Genomic DNA, 21819 nt, shown 5'->3' with positions numbered 1-21819 from the left:
TGTTGTGGGGCTGGGCAGACAAAAGAGAGCAAATTTGAGGCAAGTTTGGGGGATGTGTCTCGACAAACATGACATTTTGTCTGTTTAGGGGATGCCATTGGGAGATGATTTTGGAGGCAAAATGTCTATATCCCCAAATAAGACGTTTGGAATAGTTTTGTGGGATGCCATTGAAGATGTTCTTAGCATAAAACCCCATCGCCCACATCCTTAGAGCAACTCCAATGGGATTCCCCAAATTTTGTCCCAAAATGTCCCTTTTTTGGTCATTTGGGGGAGCAAGTGGACATATGTCCTCCTCATGTCCACCCTCATCACCCAACCACATCCTCCAAATTTCTCCATCAAATTAGCTTTTCCTTCTCTTTATCCTTTCTCCTCTCTTTTTCACATTTTCTTCTCCTTTTCCCATCTCTTGTTGTGGGGCCGGAGCGGACAAAAAAGAGCACCGGACAATGTCCAGACACCCAAAACCTCCCCCAAATTTGGGGCAAGTTTGGGGGATGTGTCTGGACAAACATGTCATTTTCTCCGTTTAGGGGATGCCATTGGGAGATGATTTTGGAGACAAAATGTCCATATCTCCTAAATAGGACATTTGGGATAGCTTTGAGGGATGTCATTGGAGATGCTCTTAGAGGGGCCTTTTGTCAAACCATTTAGCTACAAGCTTATGCAGCAAGATTGCTGAGAGATCCTTATTATCTTTGCTCTTGTGAGTTCATCCAGATTCGCGAGAAGGAACCTCTAGCTCCGACCATTTTGTGTGGGTTAGTTCCGGTTTGTGGTTCCGCGATTGTTCGGACAGCGGGTCGAAGTTCTTGCAGCCTCGGATCGTCTTCCCCAACGTACGGGTCGCATCCAACCTTGGCAGGTTAAAGGTAATTACCCCTGTTGTTTGCAGCAAGTTATCCCCTTCCGATTTGATCCTACGACGTGAAGATTGGGCCACCCTCGGGCGCCAACTCCTTTAACGGGTTTGTGCCTATCATCTTGGTATCAGAGCTTTCGTTTACACGGTAGGATCTGTTATCGTAGTTATTTTGGCAGGTTGGAGAACCCTCTTAGCTTTCTTTTACCGCTTCTCATCGATGATGTTACTTTGGTTTAAATCTTAGTAAAGTTAGCCATGATGGCATTCTCTAAAAAAACTTATTTTGTTAACAAGTTCAAAATCTAAGTTGGCTAATTAGTTCGAGCTGAGGTCCACATGACGGTCTTCAAGAGACAAGAGGAATTTGAAATCAAAGAGTTGACATAAGATGTGAATTTTGTAGATTTACTAATAGGAGTAGTAACTACACGATCCACAAGCATAAATTTTGTATGCATATGCCGATCTACACAATCAATGAGGTTCCGTAGAGAAAAATAGCGGTACATAGTCCATGAACCAAAGCATCTATATTCTAAACGGCACTGACTGATTCACGTGCCGTCCCTCTCACAATACTTGAGGGTAATTTGAGCTAAATGATCAGAAAATCAAGGCCTCCGGCTTCGTCCGGACCTTGCATCCAAAACATGTCGGCGTTGTTTTGTGGCGTATTTTGTTTAGCGGTTTTGCTATTTTTTATAACAACAACTTTTTAATTCAATCATTGTGATTCGTGTAAAATTGTTTAGTGCGTCGCCCTCAGAAATCCCACCGATGACGGATATTTCTCCACTTTCTTTTTCTTCCCACGGGAGAAAGAAATAAAATGAGCAGAAAATTTCAGCTCCACTACTTGCTGCCGCCACGCTGCTCTTCCACACTCCACCGATCACAACTCAGAGCCACCACTCTTTCTTCCTCGCCCCAATTCGCTCTTTTCCTTCGATATATCTGACCTATCCATCCATCAGTCTCACCTCCGATCTGTCGATATCAGCCTACGCATCCACGGATAAGCACTCAATTTTGAAGGTTCTGACGGAGAGCATAGCCGGCGATGCTCTGCTCCGGTCGCATGCTAGCCTGCAGCGGCCTAAGCCCCGCTAGGCTCCGGCCACCGCGCGCCTACGCTGACCGGCTGCGCCCGCCGGCCCCCTCCCGCAGGTGGCGGGTCGCCGCATCCGCCGCGGCGTCCGGCGGCTCCCCCGACCTGCCGTCGTCGTCGACGCCCCCGTCGTTCGGCGCCGGGGACGACCATGCCGCCGCCGCCTCCTCAGGGTATTGATCTATCGTGTGAACTGTTGGTAGCTTCGGGTATTAGTTCCAGGTGATTCGGCCTGTTTGCTCGTGGTACGTTTTGCGCCTTGGTGCCGTAGCTACGGCTATTTCGAGCATATTGAGGAGCAAGATTTGGAGTTGCTATAGCATATGCTTGACTCAGCTTATGCCTTATCTGTCGATCGAGCACACGAGACCAGCACGCTGGATCTGCTCTTCAACTTCCGCGGCATACATTTTGGTGTGTGGCACCTTGTGTTAAATCTGCTTGTTCTGGCTTTCAGGTTTTGCATCATTGAAGGGCCTGAGACGGTCCAAGATTTTGCCAAACTGGACTTGCAGGAGATTCTAGATAACATTAGGAGCCGCCGGAACAAGATATTCCTGCATATGGAGGAGGTGTGTTTATTTTGTTGCAACTAGCAAAGTCTGCACCCATAAATTGTTTTAAAGTAAATTTCTAGTCTCTTATAGTATTTGCTATTTGTAAGAGCCTGGTTTTGTTTGTCCCCCTTTTAACTGACTTTCTATTACATGTATCTAGACGTATTGTTGTATGTAGATACGTTCATATTTAGACAAAGTTGAGTCACTTAAAATGGGACGGAGGGAGTATGTTTTCTTGGGAAGACCTATAGCAATGCATGACTAATTTGTTTCCATGCTTGTCTGAGACATTTTATTGACCAGTTGGCATGTAATGTAAAGAACCTGACCACTTGAAGCATGATTCAGGCCATCTGTTTCATATAAGAACATTACCAATGGAAGCATGATTTAGGCCGTCTGTGTAGATGTACTATTTATGTTAGCTAAAAAAGTCCCTGGTTCAAGGCTATTTGTGCCGTTCGTACCAATATGGATAGTTCATGATAACGGAATAAACTTAATCCAGAGAGTAAGTCTTAAGTACATAGGAAGACAATAGATGAAGAAGAGTGCTCCATAATATACTTTTATGTTGTCGACGAGCCAAAGATAACAATAGCCTGCTGTTTCTAAATTCTGATCAACACCTATATAGTTTGGGCATTAAATGCAAGTAGTCGCTCTCCTCATAAAGTAACCTTGATATCAATCCCTCTGTATAAGGAAGAATAAACAAAGTATATTGCTAAGTTCTACTAAAATGCAGTACTGAGGAGCAGGATTGCAGGATATAGTTTAAGATGTTTAGTATGGTAATCTCATGAGCTAGAACTTGTGATATTAAACTAGGTACTCAAGATTAAATCTGTAACTTGTGCTGTTGGAATGTTGGTTCTTGTCTGGTCATCTTTTCTTCTAGGCTTGTATGTTATTGGCGACAATAGATGAGTGCAAGTGCACACACAGCAAACTTGTAACATTCTTGGATCCTTTAGGATTAGTTTTCGCCCTTCTGGTGCAGCTCCTTTCTGTTTATGATTCAGTTTGTCTTCTTTCAACTATGCCTTCTCACGAGTTTGGCCATGCAAGAATGCCAAAGCTGATATTATATACCATCTGGTACTTTATCCTATTTTCCTTTTTCTCCACATAGATTCGCAGATTGAGAATACAACAACGAATAAAAAATGCTGAACTTGGAATCTCAGTTGAAGAGCATGAAGGAGAACTCCCAGATTTTCCATCATTCATCCCATTTTTGCCTCCCCTGGTGAGTATTAAGCAAGGGCGTTACTTAGTAATACTGCATGCAATGATATAATGTATCGAATTTGAAACTCAGAAGCAGTTGGTTACCATATTTTATTTTCTGTAAACAGAGTGCAGCTAATCTGAAGGTCTACTATGCTACATGTTTCACTCTCATTGCTACAATAATGGTCTTTGGTGGATTTCTTGCACCAATTGTAAGTAACATTATCGACTATTGAACTAGCAATTTTTTGCTGTCCTCATTCATTTCATCATGGAAAAAATGTGGTGGGTGTGTAACAACTCGATGTGATCTCCTTACAGCTGGAACTTAAACTTGGTATAGGAGGCACATCTTATGCGGACTTCATCCGCAATGTTCATTTGCCTATGCAATTGAGGTAACCGTTGTTGCAGGATTAGTTTATGAAGTTCCTTCTAGCAGGAAAATTCAGATTGGCACGACATGATTATTTAGTGTCATTCTCTTGATTTGTCTATCTGGTGTTGTAGTCAGGTAGATCCTATTGTGGCATCCTTCTCAGGTGGAGCAGTCGGAGTTATCTCTGCTTTAATGGTTGTTGAGATAAACAATGTCAAGCAGCAGGAGGATAAACGATGCAAATATTGTTTAGGAACTGGTACCCTCCCACTCCTCCTCGATATAAACAGGTCATCTAGGGAAGATTGCGCATGATGCTTCATTTGACGATAGTTTAGTGTAAAAACTATGTTACACCACTTGAATCCCATTTGCAATCTCTGATATATATATATATATATATATATATATATATATATATATATATATTTATTTCGTTGCTTCCTCACTGTAAAGATAAAACTCAGAAGGAAACCTTTGATGGATTAAACGGATGATAGATATAATACCACATACATGATAGCTTGTTGCCCATCATTTGCAAAAATATACTCGAATAGGAGATCCTTTTAGCTATTGGATAGCTGGTTGAAACCACATCGAGCTAGGTCGCACTGAGAGTCCATCATGCTGTTTGTAGGATACCTGGCTTGCGCTCGCTGTTCAAGCACAGGAGCTGTTGTGCTCACGGAGCCTGTTTCGACATTCAGTGATGGTGATCAACCTTTATCAGCACCGAAGACCGAGAGATGCCCAAACTGCTCTGGTGCAGGAAAGGTAAAGCAGTCTTTTGCATGCTAAACTGAACACTCCAACCTGCCTCTGAATCAAGATAAATACCTATTCCTTACTAATTTTGTCTCCTATGAGTAAGGTTATTACATGTCACCCTGTATGCTATGTTGGACATTCGGTACTTAATCGAACATGAGTTGAAAGTTGACACAATATGTTTGCAGGTGATGTGCCCAACATGCCTCTGTACTGGGATGGCAATGGCAAGTGAGCATGATCCCCGAATTGATCCCTTCGATTAAATACATATCTTAGTTCAGGAATTCTTGTATCACTATGTAAGGTGTTTGTAGGTACTAGATAATAGTGTGGGAGTACAAATAGCGCACAACTTCGGATCCTAGTGAATTTTAGTAGCCTGCTACAGGAATTTGCAACACTATATCATATCCATCCGGTCCTGTACTGATCGAATTGCTTGAACTGAACAATGCAGAGGTGCATGTTTGACAAAGCAAATAAACCGTGTCTGTATCATAGTACGAACCTGTAGATTTTCAAACATAACCATGTGTGGGCTGTATGATAATTTTTTTGCTTGTGAATTTTGTTTTAGACCTGTCTTTATTTTTGTCAGCTTCCTCTTCGCAAGAAAGCAAGCAAATAAGGACAAGCCGAAAAGAAAACATTTTTTCCCAGTAGCTTAAACTGCCAGCCCTCCATGTCCAAATCCATGCCTAAAACTAGCGGTGAAAAGAAACTGGTCTGGTCGTCGACTCTATATGGCTGCTTCAGCTTTTGCTAGGCCAAACAAACGGGGTAATAGTTTAAAAGCTAGGCCAAACAAACAGGGTAATAGTCTCTGGAGCGGTTTGCCTAGCGGCGGAAAATTCCTCAAACTTCGCTGGTAATCACGGGCAACTTGCCATCGCACCCCAAAGGAGAAAAATCATATGACAACTTTTCTATTTCTCCAATATGTTAGACCCATGCAAGGAGAAAACACGTGTCCCGCACATATCTCAAAGCCTTTCTCCAATAAGCGAGACTCGATGCCGCCCATCCGTGCAGTTTGCCGGCCGCCACAAATCTGAACATCAAACCAGCACATGATCTCCACCTTCTGCCGTATCCGTGTTGTATGCATCCACTATAAACCACATTGCATTAAACATCGTTGTCTTCTCAATCCTTATGGCCCAAAACGATGGAGCAAAAACGTAAGTGCCATTCCATTGAAAAATTAGCCTGCGCACGAAGCAATTCAAAGAGAGAAATCCCATATGTGCAAGTCAAGTTCACTCCTATGGTTCTTCTATTTCTAATCCATCCGTCGCATCTCGGCTTGTGCCCGCCATTCCGCATGGATTAACAATCCGGTCAAGGAGGTGCAGCAGCCACTGGAAATATTGTTTCCGATTCATCCTGGAGTCCTCCTTTTCAAGGTCTCGTAGGATTTTTTTCACCAAACCCCCGACCCGAGCGGCCGAGCCCCCTCTGGCAGTTCGGCCTCCCCCCGATTCACTACACCTCGTCTCCTCTCGCTTGCTCTCGTCTCTCATCACTCTCCCACGCCGCCGTCCCCGCCGGCTAGCTCGGTCTCCGGCCACGCCCTCATCTGTAACCCCCCTCCCCTGCCATCCTTTCTTCGCCGCCCCTCACAACAGTAGGCTAGCTCGGTCTCCGGCCACGTCCTCATATGTAACCCCCTCCCCTGCCATCCTCTTTTCGCCACCCCTCCCATCAGCAGCCCCGCTGTTATACCGCACCTGCCTGAAGCTCCACCACCCAGATCCCCGCTTCCCGCTGGAATAGCTATTCTCCAAACTGCTCCATGTCCGCCGGCTGCCACAAGGTACATGATTTGATTTATTTTTTTAATATCTGAATAGTGGGCATTTGGATGCAAACTTTGCATTAAATGTTTTCGTTCTAGCTAGTAGCTAGCATATAATGATTGAAGTTGTGTGCAAAATTGATATGCTATGTGTATGTAAGCATGGGAGAAGGACAAAAAATTGTTTCGGTAGGGTGATTCGTAGAACATACATATGACATTTAATATTTATATTTTATAATTGCAAACTGTATTTTAATGTTTGTTGTTTGTATTTCTATTAATTTTTATAATATTTTGTTTTTAGTATTCAATATTTCAATAGATTTCATGCAAATACAATGTCGCATCGTATACAGGTATAAACTATCAAGTGTGTAATAATCTTAATGCGTATTTTTCTAATAATCCAATGTTTCAAGTAAGCATAAATACATGGAGATGAATTATGAAGTTAGGTCTTTACAAGAGTAAATATATAGTTATATTTTTCTCCAGAAACACCTACATACTTATATACTTAACAAAAAAGATATTCGGGTTTGCTATACCCAAGTTGCATGATTTTTAGTTAGAGATAAGTTGATTGTTCAGCCATTGGATCTAGATGTGTCTTAAAATTCGCAGCGAAAGGGAAATGAGTGACTTTGATACTATTAACCAAGAATTAAATCTTTTACTTAAAAAATCAGGCACCTGAGATATGGACACACCCATAGATATTTGGCAAAATAAACAGGGTAAATTTCAAGAAACCACGGTTTTTGGGGCCCGTCTCACTAGCTCCAGTTTTTGCTAAATTGCCAACAGAACCACATATTTTTTGTCAGACTGTATCAAGTGGCCACAAGCTTTTTATATCACATGAATTATTAAACTACTTTTTCTCAATTAGGCCTAGGGTGGGAGCTCTCAGCTCATTTATCTCTCACGTTTTTTTTGTTTTTGTTTTTTAGAACAACGATCTGACTTTGTTTATTCAACGAACAAAATAAAACTGATCGAAAAATTAAGACAACAACAAAGATTTCGGATAAACCGAAAATTATAACAAAAATCTTTAAAGCCAAGTTCTCTAGCCGCACCGATCGCATGTTGATATTTCTCCAAATCTCTGGTGACAAAACAGTAGAAGACCAAATCTGCATAAGTTGTACTAACCTTGTAGGTTTTACTGAGCCGCCCATCCCCGCGGGTGAGAACTTAAGATCGTTGAACGCGAGGTGGCCTGGGCACACCCCTCGCAAGACAGGTTGTCGAACCATTGAATCATAGCCGAACAGATGAGGAATATGATCAAAATCATGAAATTATGAGCCGTGAGATCCACAAACTCTATGGAGTAGAACATGATAGCCATGCCGGAACGGGGATGGAGCCGAGAGACCATTAATCCAAGCGTCGTTGCATCCACCGTCAGGCGCTGCCGTCAAAAACACACAAAACCTTACAAAGAAGGTATTAAAACGATGCCAGATGTTGATCCGTTGTTCCTCTCAGCTCCTGATCGCAAACGGGATTTTTTTTTCCTCGGACGGCTAGGGTTTCACGCTGAGGAAAAGAGGGCACTATGGGCGTGTTTGCTTCAGAGCCAAAGCTGGCCATACCAATATTTTGGCTCGCCGCTGCATTTGGTCATCGTTTGGATCGGGACCTGAAAGTTGGTTCGCCCAGGTTAGCGCGGACGCGCCCGTGGCTTCCCTATGGAAAAATTGGCGTGTCGGAGGACAGGCGAAAGCATCGCCCAAGAATCGGCAGGGCCGCTCTCACTCTAATCCATCCATCGATGGTGGGCCCCAGCCTATTCCCTTTTTTAATTTTTTGTGAGCTTACCCCATCCTATTCCCACGGCGGCTAATCCTCTCACAAATGAACGTAGCAAAAAAAACCTTTCTTTAATCCATGATTACCATAAATCTTAGTCTGTTATATTACGCTGAGAAGTACATCGTGCTAAAAATTTCAAGGAATAACTAAAACATGATGCTTAGCTGTTTGAGTACTAAGAGCAACTTCAGGAGAAGCCCCATCAAACCCCCGATAGCTATATTTGGGGGATTTCGGCCAAAAAACGCTCTCCAGGAGAAGCCCTATCCCGTTCCCCATACGGAGGCGTCCCCGATATCTCGCTGGGGATCCCTCATCTGAAGGATCGAGGTCGGGATCCCCCATCCCTCAACAGCCGACGGTGAAGCCTCCTTCCCGCGTAATCCTCCTCTCCTCCAGGTACGCGTCTTCGCCATCGTCTCCTTCTTCCTGTTCTTCTTGCTTCGCCCGAGTGAATGGCGGCCAAGATCTGAGAGGAACGGGAGGAGACTCGGTAGGGGAGAGGGACGGGCACGGGGTGGCCACGGCAAGGCCAGGGGCGCCGGGGCACTGGGCTGACGGGTGACGGCGCAGTGCGCATGGGGAAGGAAGAAGGGGCGCGGGGGAGGAGGGAAGCGGCGCAGGTGGATGGCGGCGCTGAGCATGGGAATTGGGGAGGAGGGAGCGGCGCGGGGGCAGGGGCGCAGGTGGCCGGCGGCGCTGGGGCTGGGCATGGCGTGGGCTTGCCGAAGTAGGAGGGGTCGCTGGCTGCGCTGGGCTGGGAATGGGCCGGCGCTGGAGAGGGAAGGGGCGCAGGGCCGCAGGGGAGGGGCGCGGGGGATGGAAGGGAAGGGCGCGGTGGAGGGAGGAGGAGCGGAGGGGAGGGCCAGGGGTAGGTGAGGCTGGTGGCGCTGCTGTCCAGAGGAGGAGCAGAGGGGAAGATGGTGCTCGGGCAGAGATTGGGAGAAGGAGATGGTGCGGCTGGATTGGGAATGCACTGGATTTTTTTTCATTCTTCCATATGACATTGCAAATTGAGTAAAATTCTGTACAAATAGATTGATATTTGTATACCATTTCTGAAATTACAGAGTATTGTGATGGATTCTCAAGATGATACAATGGGTATGTATACCAGTTTATTGAGTGAGCGCGTCGTCGTTGATGAAGTTTGGGATGACACTCAAAATTACAGCCCATTTGGAGAGCAACCAATTCCAAATGAAATTGTTACTCCTCCGGTGAGACCAAACAACAAGAGATCCAAAAAATAAAACATTTTTATTTTAATTAGATGCGTTCAAATATACGATTTCAAATAAACTCATTTGAAATATTGAAGTTTAGAAAATCGGTTGGAAGATATGATATTATATAGACAAATGAATTATAGGGGATGGTATTTGGGGAATCTGCCGAAGAGAGTTGGGATTTGGGGGAGGCAAATGGGATAGGGGATCTCAATATATGAGATTTGTGGGATGAGATATAGGGCATCTGCTGGAGTTGCTCTAAGTTGGCTACAAACCAAATGTAGAACTAAAAAGGTTGCCAAAAATTGGTCCTTGTACAATGGCTGCAATCCAAACAACACCATGTTGCCAAAATTTTGGTCATGCCTTTGTTTTGGTCATGCCAAAACTTGCCAACTTTTTGGTAGGGCTTGTTGGGGGTTAAACCAAACGCACCCTATAATTTTTCCTTGCTTTGCTTGGCAACCTTCCCTTCCCCGGCCCATCTCGCTGCCGAGCGCCCCGACGGCTCCTTGTCTTCCTCCTCGAGCGAGCGCCCCAGCCCCCTCGCTCCGTCGCTCGTCTTCCTCCTCGTGCGAGCGCCTCCACCGCAGATATCTATCTCCCCTGCAATTCTTTCGTTCCCGACCGTTTCTCCTCCCATCACCCCATGAACAGATCCCGCCCTTTAGCTTCCTGTTGCATCTCCTTAATCTTCCCCAATTCGTAACTGAGGCAAAAATCAAGGTAGGGTACCGGGTCCTCCGCCCTTGTATGTAAGACACTGGGACGTTGAGTTTTCTAAGTTCAGAATAGTTTTAGGTGACAACAAAAATTTATATACCATACCGTTCTGTTGTAGTGTTTGCTGTTGCTGCTCCTGAATCACCATTGCATTTGCATGCACATCTGTAGATTGTTTGTCTTCAAGGACCATTTATGAATAATCAAGGACTGTATTCCTGATCAGAACATATAGTCCTAGGAGTACTTTTTTCAGGTTCTCCAAAAAATCTGCTATCGTAATAAATCTGCCATCTAGTTAGCATCATTTCTTTGTTGTTTCATTCATGCGTATGTGTACATAGTTAGCATCATTGTCAGTTTTCTGTTGTGTGCAAAAATAAAATAAAATTCCAAACAGTTGTATCAGCTTGCTATTATGTCGTGATGAAAAAGGACATTAGTCACGCAATTTCCTAGGATTGTTTGATACTGCCATAGTTGGGAAACAATTGAAGTCTAGAAGCATTTCAGACTTTCCCTACTAAATTTGGGCAGCAAGCCAAAATTCCAAAAGCCAAAAAGGAGACATGACTGTTTCTGAGAGCTTCTTGTGGCAACAGCTTCAGTCCCCTTCTTTTCAGCAGATTGTAGGTGCATTTCTATGGAAATGTACAGAGAGACAAAAATAATGCTATAAACATGCTTCATCGGCAAAATCATAGGTGCACGCCTTGTCGTTTGCATGCTACCGTCAGTCCATGCACAACCTGTTCAGGACCCAAGGCCCGTTAATAACTACTCCCACTGATTCATAATATGTGTCTCAGATTTTGTACAAAGTTGTACTAAAGTGCTAAGCCTGAGACACTTATTATGGATCGGAGGGAGTAGTACATTGAAATTTAAAAACCGCTGTGAGATGAGAGGATAGGGTAGATGGTAGCACATTGGCCTAGGAGACAGCCCAAGCAGGTAAAAGGTCCAGAGTCACTGGTCCTGCTGAATGGAGTGAAAGTCGGGATGGAAGAAGGCCGAAGAACAAAGCTCCAAGAGCACGCCGTCTCGTCATAGAAACTTCGCTAGCATGCTGGCGATGTTAGTGAAGACCTTTTGTGCCTACGAAGTGGGCATAGCACGGTTATTGCAATTGATGCTGCTGTCCATGTCAATAATGGGACAATAATGGAGGTTTACTTAAAAACGGATCACAAATCTAACCTAAATGGCTAAATAACAACGATAAACTGAGGAACTAGGTCAATTACCTTACAATGTCGAAGGTTGGTGGCAGGGGATGGGGTGGTGGGATCTTGGAGATTGGATGGCGGCGGCTAGTGTTCATATGCTTGGTCTTTGCAGTGAAGGTGACCTGATATTTTCATGAAAACTTTGCCACAGATGTACTTTCTGTTACCCGTTTGTTTCACTTCACCATTGTCACATACTCTTTTATTAAAAAAATGGTTATGCTCATATTTTCGCTACAATTTGTTAAAGTTACGTGGACAAGTTTCTTCGCCATACTCTTGGGCCTTAATGCCTTGTGGTAAGAAAGATATGATAAAAACGAGCTACTGTTTCATATTTCCATTACCTGACAGACAGCACTGGTGTTGTACTTACAGGCCCTCCGGTGCCAGCGCCTCTTCTTCGCTACCACGGCCGTGTCGTGCTGTCAGATTCAGCTGCTACCCCGACACTGCTTATCGACACTAGTGCCCCTTGTATCGGCTGGATCCGAAACGTGAACAGGATTTGCAACCACTGACCCAATTACGCACCTTGGGGTTCCAGCTGAGGCACCCGTGATGGATGCGCTCATGGCGAACTATGCATCCGGCTCTGACGACGACGAGCCAACGGCCAGCACTTTGGAGAATCAGGAAGCTTCCGCGCTGCTCCCTCCCCCTCCACTTGACCTCCTCCAGCCCCCAAACTTTGTAGGCATGATTCTTACCCTTCCCTTGGATCTATTCCGAGTTTTCTCAGGGGTTCTGGTGATTGACACGGTTTTTGAACAAATACGTGCTGCAGATTACTCGAAAATGGCACAGGGGAGCCGCATCCGAAGTTTCCCCCATGTTGAAGGCAACTACGCACTCCATGTCTATATCCCTGGTCTGTTTCTTTTGACCACTGACCTTAATATAGTGCATATGCTATGTAGTTGTATTGGCAAATGAGTACCAGTTGTTTGGTTCCTGATTATGTAAATAAGAGGATGATCATCAATTTGAGGGAAACGTAATATTTTTCTACAGACAGTGCATGAATTTCAGTTCTAAAGTGAAAGAAGGACAAGTTTTGCTAGTCTTTTAATCAGACATGCATCCATAGATCAACTGCATAATCACTGGGATCAACATGCTGCTAAGGAATCCTTTAATAGTAACTCTTTCTGCATGAAATCTATCATTGTTTTGTTGAAGATTCATTTTTTCACTGTTGGGCATGCAATATTTTACATCAAGAAGCTACTTTCTTGATATGACTTATATGTAGCTATCTCATATGCAGTTGTCATTCCTTTTGATGCAAGGAAGCAGCTGACCATTGTTATGAGAAGAGCTGCATCACTTGTGCCAGATCTCTATGCCGTCGATGCTGATTATGCACTTGCTGAATTGTGCAAAGACGAGCAGAAGCTTGAGAAAGTGCTTCTTGCCAGAGAATTTCATGTTAGCTTAGGAAGAACTGTTGCAATTCAGGTGCATCAAATCGACTCCATCGTCGCAATGCTTCGTCAAAAGTTTCAGTCACAACAGAGGTCAGCCATCTCTAAGAACTTCATTATCAAGCGATTAATATTTTTGCGCCCTCTTATGGTCAATTTATGTTTATTTTGTACAGGACTGTAGTTGGCCAGTTATGTAATTATTTGTGCCATGATTGTGCTGATTTGGATCCTTTTTTCTAAAGTAGGTATTGGATGGACTTTACCAAATGGGAGCATTTTGTCAACGACGATTCTACACGGTCATTTCTGTCACTAGAGGTTACAAGAACTGGGTTATCAGAGGTACTTTGGTAGTGTTTGTCTTCATACAATTGTTCGTGCATTCATTTTATTTAGGTTCTAGGCTAACTCGTTTAGAATTTCTTATTGAAGTGTTACAGCAAAAACCTCATATTTCAGCTACAGTATACTAACTGACGACATCTTTATTTAGTAATATTTAGTGAAACTTACTTTCTTACTTCACTTCTTTTTGCAGATAACTAAACAAGTACACATGGTTGATGAAGTATATCGATTGCACGGTCTTCCTGAGTTTTACAAGGTAATATGTACTCAAGTTATGTTTCCATGGGTGCTGCAGATGAAGTATGGTTACTGGATGGTATGACTGTATGACCCTTCTAGGCTTCTATCTAGCGGCATCACAACATGTCATGGATAACATACTGCAACCCCGAACCGATAAAACCGACACCTTGTGTTAGAACAGATGTAATCACTGGGTTAGAAAAATCGATGGAAATATGTGTTTTTTCATGTGTGGAGATATAGTTGTTGTTACGGAAAGCCGGTACATGATGAAGTAATCAGTAGCTGATGCCAGATTATGACTTCTACAAGAAAAGCACCTAAGTCTCAGATTTTTGTCACCAAATTGGTCGAGAAGTTTTAACTAGTATTTGGTCATTTTGCAGAATCCTCGGCCGCACATATCATTGGTGTGGGCACTGGGTGATATTAGCTCCAAACTGAAGCAGGCAACCAAGGAGATTGAGAATTTCCAGAACAGCGTCAACTCGTATAAAAACTGTAATCTGAGATGCAAGTTCAGTCGTGTGGTCTGTAAAGTTGGCAACAAAGTGTACGATATCTGTCAAGCTGTAGACTGAAACAAGACTTTCCGAGTTACTGAGTTCCTCTGGTTGTAACAGTGAACTCAAAGCATGCCAACTGTTCCGGCCAGATCTGGGGGCTCGTTGATTCGCAATATTTTCAAAACACAAGAATAGAAAAGCCATAGAACTGAATGCCATCAATGTCATGCTAAGATTATGTGCTAGTCATAATTGTCATAGAAACAGAGTTTTTTTTTCATGAGGGGTGACCTCATGAAAAATTTCCTTTTGCTTGCAAAGTACAATGTACCTATATTCCTTACTGTACGTTTGGTTATGCTACATTCAGGAACTGAGGTAGTAGACCATAGGAAAAAATCACATGGTTTTAAATCCTACAAAATCAAACAAGTTGTATAGAAAGAAGTTCCTTTAAAATATGGTAATCCTCTAAAGTCTTACAATTTTTGGTGCAAGTTGAGCTGTCCTCGTGTTTGAATTTTGAAGAGGGGTGTATCGAAGCAAAAGTGTAATTTTTTTTCACACTTTTTCATGATTCTTGAATAACATGTTTGGAATGTAGTGCTAATAAACCATTGGTGCGTCCAAAATGTCGCTCACGATCTAATATGCAGGTTCGATAGAAAGAGCTCAGCTCCGCAATTTGATTGGTGAAATTGTGGCCACACAAGACACGTATCCAGGTTGGCAGCAAACAAAAGAAAAAAGATGAAATTGTGGCCACACAAGACACGTATCCAGGTTGGCAGCAAACAAAAGAAAAAAGATGTCAACCAAGATGCACAACCACATCTTCGAGCAAAAGACGGGTAAATGACAACCACTGACAAGTCAACAACAATTACATGCCCTATAGACATCCAAGCATCTGACGGTAGGTCTCCAACCATGTCGGTTCAAGAGAGTTTCAAACGCTACCACGAACGCAGTCGATGGTGTGCATTCGAGTACTCTACGGACTGCGATGGACTACATTTCCCTGCTATGGAGGTACATATATTTATTAGAGAAATCAATAATAGACAATCTCACTATTTAGGTCATCGGGTGGATGAGAAAGCGGGTTTGACGAGACATAAAAGTAATTATCGCCAAACTGATGGCACGACGATTGAATTTCTAGCGTCGAAAAAGTGACAACATGAAATGTAGAAACCAAAGCATGAGCAATGGTCTAATATAAACAATACACAAAGGGTGTCACCGGGGGATTGAACTAGCCAAGTGATAAGGGATTGATTGCATGGCTTACTTGATAGTGCTCGAATAAACGTGACAGGGACCGTTCAGATTGTTAGATGGAAGATGCATGTGAACTAGGTCAATTCAAGTCACGTTGTAAACTTGTAATCGTATAACAACACTAGTGTTAAGGGGTGTCAATGTTCGAGGGTGCATTAGTATGGCATCCACACTAATCCTATTAGAGATAGTCGTTGTACACTCGATAGATTGACACATAGATGTTTTAGGATATGTTTGGTCGCCTCATGGGACGCAACATACTCATATGTTAGAAGAGTGGGTGAGTGAAAGTTGGATTGGTCATTCGGGTTGTACAAAACTAACCGGGCCGACATTAATTATTCCTGACGCTCTTCCATCAAACTGGAGGGGTACTCGACCCTTATGACCTTGTTGACTCTAGGAGCTCCATGCCTATGTGAACCTTTGAGCTCTCTAGGCATCTTTCCTTGAATTTATTGAAGTGACAATGGAATGAGCTACATCCTACGAGTGTGGTTATAGCAAAAGGTTCATGTCAAATGACCATGCATGGAGTTTTTGTATTAATGCAGTGTCCTCCTACTTATTATCCTCCTGTGCTTAGGTCCTTTCAATTCAGTTTCATTTAATCCATTTCTTGACTTGTTCGGCGTATTAATTTGCATAGTGGCTTGACCAAACCTCTTAGTCATTTTTGACCGGATGAATATTTGTGTTTACTTATTCTCTTGCCTGGTTAGAGACCGAATCGTGTAAAAATTATTTACATCCAAAAAGTTATTTATAAAACAAAACCAAGGAAAAGGAAAATATTAATAAGCAAAAGGATGTATGCACATGCACTTTTCTTGACAGCTATGCACATGCACTAATACTTCATAGCTCTATTGATCGATCTCTGTTAAAACAAAAACCCTTTGAGACAGTCGCGTAATCTTCGTTGTCACCATACACCACTAATCCCTTGAAGCTTTGAATAATCCACATGCGCCATGATTGTTTTCTCAATCGACGATTTGCTAATCCGGAAGAAGATGTACGTACTATTGGAAGTTGAAATCGTTGTCCCACCAACTGCCGGTACGACGACAGCTAGGATTCAAATTTTGACGCCAAAAAAATGACAAACGCACTTTACAGAACAATCCAAGAAACTGAAGTATTTTACAACACATGATGGAAGAGGTGTCGGTTAACCCAAGAAGAGGAGCTCATGCCGTATATCCCATTAACTGAAGGTCTGGTGCGTAACGAGGCCTAAAAACGAGCTAACCATAGTTAGTTAGCTTCACCTTTTCCGCCGGATACAGACCAAACCAGGGTTCCGCGAACGCGAACGGCGAACACCACCACTATCCTCCCCTTCGAGCTTCACCTTCCTTCTCGTCGATTCCTCCAAAATTCCCCAGATCGCGCAACGATTCTTGTTAAATCGCGCATCGGCGCGCCCGAAATCCCTCCTGATTGGCCCTGGCCATGGTGTAATTAGGTCTGTCGAGTACGTTGGTGATGGAGGCGCAGTGGCTCGCCGAGTACCCACACCAGGGCGCCGACAAGCGGCCGCGCAAGCGGCCCCGCCTAGCCTGGGATGTCGCGCCGCAGCTCTTCCCGCCTCCCAAGGTATCGTGCACGCTACTTGCCGCCTCGATCCGCTCGCGTGTAATTAGGTGGTAGTTTTGCGCTAGATCTAGTCGTGGTTTGGCTAGATTTCGGCGGGACGGCTCGATCCATGCATGGAGCTGGGGGTATCGTGAATCTGCAATCTGGTTATTGCGGATCATCGGTGAGATTTTGTGAATTAGTGGAATAAGTTCAGAGCTGGTTGCTGGTGCAAAGGGCAAATTTGGACCAAAGGGGTGGGGGATTTTGCGACCTCTGTGTGCCCGTGTTGCTCAAGTTATGTGAGTGGGAAATAATAAAGCCTTTTAACTACTATCAATTTATTTTTTTAACTGTTGATTGACCGAAGATCTTATTATTTTGGAAGCATTATCTCTATTGAACAAATGAATAGTGAATTTGGAGAATGCCATGTGGTCCATGATCATTGCGCTGCAAAACATGGGCTGACATTCAGCTGTTTCTGTTGAATTAAAGTTTTGTACGCTTGTTGTCAAATTAGTTGTTTGTCGTTAATAAGGATACCACTGGTTGCTTTTGTAGGCAATTCCAATGCTATATTGCGGGCAGGAACTAGTCAACGGTAATTTTGCATCTGCTTTCCTGCCGCCGCCACCAATTTATTACGGTGGACCACCGCGGAATTTTTCACCCCCTTGGAGGCCGGATGACAAGGATGGCCACTATGTTTTCGCAATTGGGGAGAACCTTACACCAAGATGTACTTTTCCACAGCTCAATCTCTTATTTATTTATTTATTTATTTTTGCTGGCAGTCGATCACTCGTTTTTCTTACATGCAAACCACTAAATACCAGCATGCTTTGTAGCTTTACTAAATATTTTTTTTCTGTTCCACTCATTCCACAAAAGAGAAGTTGAGATAATTTGAAAGTCTCACGTTGTTTTCCTGTATGGTCTGCAGATAGGATACTGAGCAAGATGGGCGAAGGTTGGTTTGCTTCTTCTAATGACCCAATCTACTGTAGTTTACGTTGCTCGTGAATGCTTATAAAGACATGGTCCCGCACAATCATAAAATCGAGCTGCTATTCACTCCATTTCTGCCTTTTCTAAATGTGTCACAGGGACGTTTGGGCAAGTTTTGGAATGCTGGGACTTGGAAAACCAAGAATCAGTAGCTATCAAGATTGTGCGTTCCCTTCAGAAATACCGAGAGGCTGCTATGATTGAAATTGATGTGCTTCAGAGACTTGGGAAGCATGATTTTACTGGTAGCCGGTAAGTAATTTACCTTCCCTGTATTACTTTTTAGCTCTATTTTGAGTTGATGGATTTGCATGAATGGTTCTGTGCCTGCAGTTGTGTGCAAATACGGAATTGGTTTGACTATCGTAATCATATATGTATAGTAAGTACATATGCATCAAAAAGTTATAGTTTTTTTTTATGGTCAAGATTGTAATCATGAATTAATTACCTTTTCAGGTATTTGAGAAGCTTGGGCCAAGCTTATATGACTTTCTCCGAAAGAATAGCTATCATTCATTTCCAATTGATCTTGTTCGTGAGTTTGCGAGGCAAATATTAGATGCTGTTACATGTGGGTATTCAGTTAACTTCTACTCCCTCCGTCCCTAATTAATTGACGCCAGCCGTTTTGCAAAGAAACCCCTATAAATTTTCGAAATAAACATGCAGTCCACATCTTCAATTAAACATGGACTGCGCGTTGATTTCAAAAAAACAACAGGAGGGCTTTCGCAAAAGTTCTGATAGAACGTGGACTTCAGGTTTATTTCAGAAATTTAGAGGGATTTCTTTGCAAAACAGCCGGCGCCAATTAATTACGAACGGAGGGAGTACAATTTTGTATGCCCTCATGTGCTAAATGCGAATTTCTTTCTTACGCTGTACATGCCAGTTCTAATGTACCTATTCATTTTTTTTTCCTTACATACACATGATATATCGGATTTTTTTATACCTTTGCAGTTATGCATGACCTGCGACTTATTCACACTGATCTTAAGCCAGAGAACATCCTCCTTGTTTCAGCTGAAACTATCAGGGTTCACGAGTATAAGGTGGTACTAAACTTCTAAATTAGAATTCTGGCTTCTGTTTGAGATTTCCCAAATGTATGCTTCTGTTTGCCATTGTTCATCTGTGGAGTAGACTTGTTGATCACTTAATACACTTTACTGCATGAATACTTTCTTATTTTCTAAACTCCGTTTCTTTTCGTGTGAAGGTTCCTATACGCACACCCAAGGATGGTTCTCTTTTCAAGAACCTTCCAAAATCTAGTGCTATCAAGCTTATTGATTTTGGAAGTACCACATTTGATCACCAAGATCACAATTATGTCGTATCAACGAGGCATTACCGTGCCCCAGAAGTTATCCTCGGTATAAACAGCATTGTCTTCTTCCAGTTTTTGTAAGATAGGCAGTATGCCCTTTACTTCAGTGCACTGTGTTTTATGACAGCGTTGCTTAATAATATTTTTTCTCTGCTATTTTCTTTGTAGGTCTTGGGTGGAATTATCCATGCGATCTCTGGAGTGTGGGATGCATTTTAGTTGAGCTCTGCTCGGTTAGTACACAGTAGTTGCTGTTTTTACTTGAGTTGCTTAATCTTTACCCAAATGCAGTGCCAGTTACTGCAAATCTGTGGTGCTTCTCTTGATACCCTGCTTTGCCCTTTTGGATCTCCATGGAAATACTAGGGAGAAGCTCTGTTTCAAACACATGAAAATTTGGAGCATTTAGCTATGATGGAGAGGGTTCTAGGCCCCCTTCCAAAACACATGATCGCCAGAGCTGAGTATGTATACAATACAAGATCTTTATTATTTTTAATGAACTTTTTAAGATAATCCTGGATGCTGTTCATCTCGGCGCATGCTGCTGCTGAATTACATCTTAAGCTAATTTGGGTTAAACGACTATTGACATGCGTTCATTAATGCTTTTTGCAGTAGACGAGCTGAGAAGTACTTCAGGCGTGGATTAAGGCTTGACTGGCCAGAGGGGGCGGCCTCACGAGAAAGCACGAAGGCAGTATGGAAATTGCCTCGTCTGCAGGTAATTTACCCTCTGACGTAGTCACTAATCTGTTAGGCAGAACTATTTTTCTGTGTTTACAGTATAGCTGATGGCTGACATTTCTCTTGAACAATTCTAATTCTAGTCATGTAATTCATGCAGAATCTGGTAATGCAACATGTCGACCATTCTGCTGGAGATCTAATAGATCTTCTTCAGGGCCTTCTTCGGTATGATCCTGATGAGCGTCTTAAGGCACGCCAAGCTCTCCAACACCCCTTCTTTACCAGATGCCAGAGAAGATGTGGTTACTGAGACTATACCGAGATTGGAATGCTCAATTCTGTATTTCTTCATTTTGATGTATAAGAGCTACCAAAAAAATTGGAAATGTTCTGCAGAAAATGAAATATGCTAACTCACATTCTGTTCAGTGATGTGAAAGGTAACTGCTGTATATAAAATGAGTTTTCTGACAGTCGATTAATTTTAACTGGGTGGTAGTTTTTCAATTGTTACAAATTGCTGCCTTCAAGACGCATACTAATTGTTTCCCAGACTGCCCAGTACTAGCAGGTAGCGTGCAGAAATCTCTAGCTTGAGGTAGTCAACTGACGAAAAGGGGGATGCAGTGGCTGGCTTGCATGGAAGACTCGTACAGCATATTTGATGGTGACGTACGGTGAGCATTTTGTCCATATGATTCAATGTAGATGTATGCCACTAATATAGTCTAAGATTAACAAGTATAATCTTCAGTCCATCTAGAAGTAGTATTCCTTTCTGCAAGTGGATAACTCTGTGGTCACCATGACACACACTAGGTTCAGGTCGCATTATTTTTGCCATCTTAACACATGAATATGCCTGGAAGGAAATCAATAATGTTCAGCTTTTTAACACTGCATTTAGTGTGACGCTTGAAACCGGCCTTGTTTTTTTTTTTCTTGCAATGAGAGCCCTCAGGCTTGGCTTGAACTTAGCTTGAGTCTGGCACTTGGCTTGGAAAAGGCTAGGTGCACCTTGCAACAAACTGTCAATCACAGAAAGAAGCTCTGCTAAACTGATGTTTTGTAAGTTGTAACCAGAGCTCAAAAAATCTTCAATACCAGCTGATATTTTTAACTTCTCGTATCGTAAACAAACAAGAGCCATATAAGTCGCATATAACTCGATCTCTCTGAGGCTGTGCATGTTTTTGTATCATCTTGATGCTTTAGTATAATGTCCTTCATCTCAAAAAAGCCGTAAATTGTTTTCGATGAGTTGGTTACCATCTTACTGAGTCAGGTGGCCATTGGCTAGGAGAAGTTGTATGCAAATGGGAAAACTGGCACCTTGAGTTTGAAACTGAACTGAGCTTAAACTAAACCCTAAGATGGTATTGTTATTTTTCCTCCAGGATCAAGCTGATCATGTATGAATTGCAATCCTTAAGCCCTTTGCCCAACTTAATATGATGCTTTAATGATGATATTTAGAAGACATATATGTTGCTTTGAGATGCAAGCGTGCTAATATCGGGCAACCCACTGATGCATCTTAGTTCTGTCCAAGAGCTATTTGTACAGCGCAATCCACTAGTTAAGTGTGAGGGGAACCATCAGTCAGGTGGGAGGGTTCAGTAGGTCTACCCATTTGTATTTGTTGCA

The 21819-nt window shown here is 42.9% G+C and overlaps 3 protein-coding genes across 12 annotated transcripts; all 3 read left to right on the top strand.

The window, feature by feature from the left end:
* Positions 1 to 1733: 1733 nt before the first annotated feature.
* LOC100839704 (protein ORANGE, chloroplastic) lies at positions 1734 to 5500 on the top strand. 2 transcript variants are annotated; one of them, XR_001407324.2, is made up of 8 exons: positions 1734 to 2155; positions 2440 to 2554; positions 3678 to 3794; positions 3904 to 3990; positions 4100 to 4176; positions 4289 to 4447; positions 4798 to 4934; positions 5117 to 5500. XR_001407324.2 is itself a non-coding variant. In XM_003569948.4 (8 exons), exons 1-8 carry the CDS (start codon positions 1935 to 1937, stop codon positions 5192 to 5194), a joined length of 960 nt encoding a protein of 319 aa, XP_003569996.1. In that variant the 5' UTR covers positions 1740 to 1934; the 3' UTR covers positions 5195 to 5500. The 2 variants fall into 2 exon arrangements, 1 of the variants encoding a protein (XP_003569996.1); XM_003569948.4 differs by having other exon boundaries at positions 1740 to 2155; positions 4289 to 4416.
* A 3288-nt stretch (positions 5501 to 8788) lies between these two features.
* LOC100839402 (U6 snRNA phosphodiesterase) lies at positions 8789 to 14636 on the top strand. 9 transcript variants are annotated; one of them, XM_010237475.3, is made up of 10 exons: positions 8789 to 8955; positions 9627 to 9776; positions 11785 to 11857; positions 11991 to 12039; positions 12119 to 12437; positions 12528 to 12611; positions 13011 to 13260; positions 13413 to 13512; positions 13709 to 13774; positions 14148 to 14636. In XM_010237475.3, exons 5-10 carry the CDS (start codon positions 12302 to 12304, stop codon positions 14340 to 14342), a joined length of 831 nt encoding a protein of 276 aa, XP_010235777.1. In that variant the 5' UTR covers positions 8789 to 8955; positions 9627 to 9776; positions 11785 to 11857; positions 11991 to 12039; positions 12119 to 12301; the 3' UTR covers positions 14343 to 14636. The 9 variants fall into 9 exon arrangements, with proteins under 9 accessions (XP_010235777.1, XP_024317564.1, XP_010235776.1 ...); XM_024461796.1 differs by lacking the exon at positions 9627 to 9776; XM_010237474.3 differs by lacking the exon at positions 11991 to 12039.
* A 2188-nt stretch (positions 14637 to 16824) lies between these two features.
* On the top strand, positions 16825 to 20679 carry LOC100839096 (serine/threonine-protein kinase AFC1). The gene is made up of 12 exons (XM_003569946.4): positions 16825 to 17156; positions 17700 to 17877; positions 18082 to 18108; positions 18245 to 18398; positions 18480 to 18528; positions 18606 to 18720; positions 19113 to 19204; positions 19372 to 19528; positions 19651 to 19715; positions 19849 to 19946; positions 20101 to 20206; positions 20330 to 20679. The coding sequence occupies exons 1-12, from the start codon at positions 17046 to 17048 to the stop codon at positions 20480 to 20482; spliced, it is 1305 nt and encodes a 434-aa protein (XP_003569994.1). The 5' UTR covers positions 16825 to 17045; the 3' UTR covers positions 20483 to 20679.
* Positions 20680 to 21819: the final 1140 nt, after the last annotated feature.

Source organism: Brachypodium distachyon, chromosome 3, assembly GCF_000005505.3.
Source record: "Brachypodium distachyon strain Bd21 chromosome 3, Brachypodium_distachyon_v3.0, whole genome shotgun sequence".
NCBI classification, from domain to species: domain Eukaryota; kingdom Viridiplantae; phylum Streptophyta; class Magnoliopsida; order Poales; family Poaceae; genus Brachypodium; species Brachypodium distachyon.
Note: the sequence above shows the minus strand (reverse complement) of the source record. Positions and strands in the feature narration are given on the sequence as shown.

Bases quoted from the DNA above. Each gene is read 5' to 3' on its own strand.
- LOC100839704 (XM_003569948.4), top strand. From the start codon at position 1,935: ATGCTCTGCTCCGGTCGCATGCTAGCCTGCAGCGGCCTAAGCCCCGCT. The intron at 3,795-3,903 runs GTGAGTATTAAG...TTCTGTAAACAG, and splicing joins TCCCATTTTTGCCTCCCCTG to AGTGCAGCTAATCTGAAGGT. The intron at 3,991-4,099 runs GTAAGTAACATT...ATCTCCTTACAG, and splicing joins GTGGATTTCTTGCACCAATT to CTGGAACTTAAACTTGGTAT.
- LOC100839402 (XM_010237477.3), top strand. From the start codon at position 12,302: ATGGATGCGCTCATGGCGAACTATGCATCCGGCTCTGACGACGACGAG. The intron at 12,438-12,527 runs GCATGATTCTTA...TACGTGCTGCAG, and splicing joins CCAGCCCCCAAACTTTGTAG to ATTACTCGAAAATGGCACAG. The intron at 13,513-13,708 runs GTACTTTGGTAG...TTCTTTTTGCAG, and splicing joins CAAGAACTGGGTTATCAGAG to ATAACTAAACAAGTACACAT.
- LOC100839096 (XM_003569946.4), top strand. From the start codon at position 17,046: ATGGAGGCGCAGTGGCTCGCCGAGTACCCACACCAGGGCGCCGACAAG. The intron at 18,399-18,479 runs GTAAGTAATTTA...CTGTGCCTGCAG, and splicing joins CATGATTTTACTGGTAGCCG to TTGTGTGCAAATACGGAATT. The intron at 19,205-19,371 runs GTGGTACTAAAC...TTTCGTGTGAAG, and splicing joins TCAGGGTTCACGAGTATAAG to GTTCCTATACGCACACCCAA.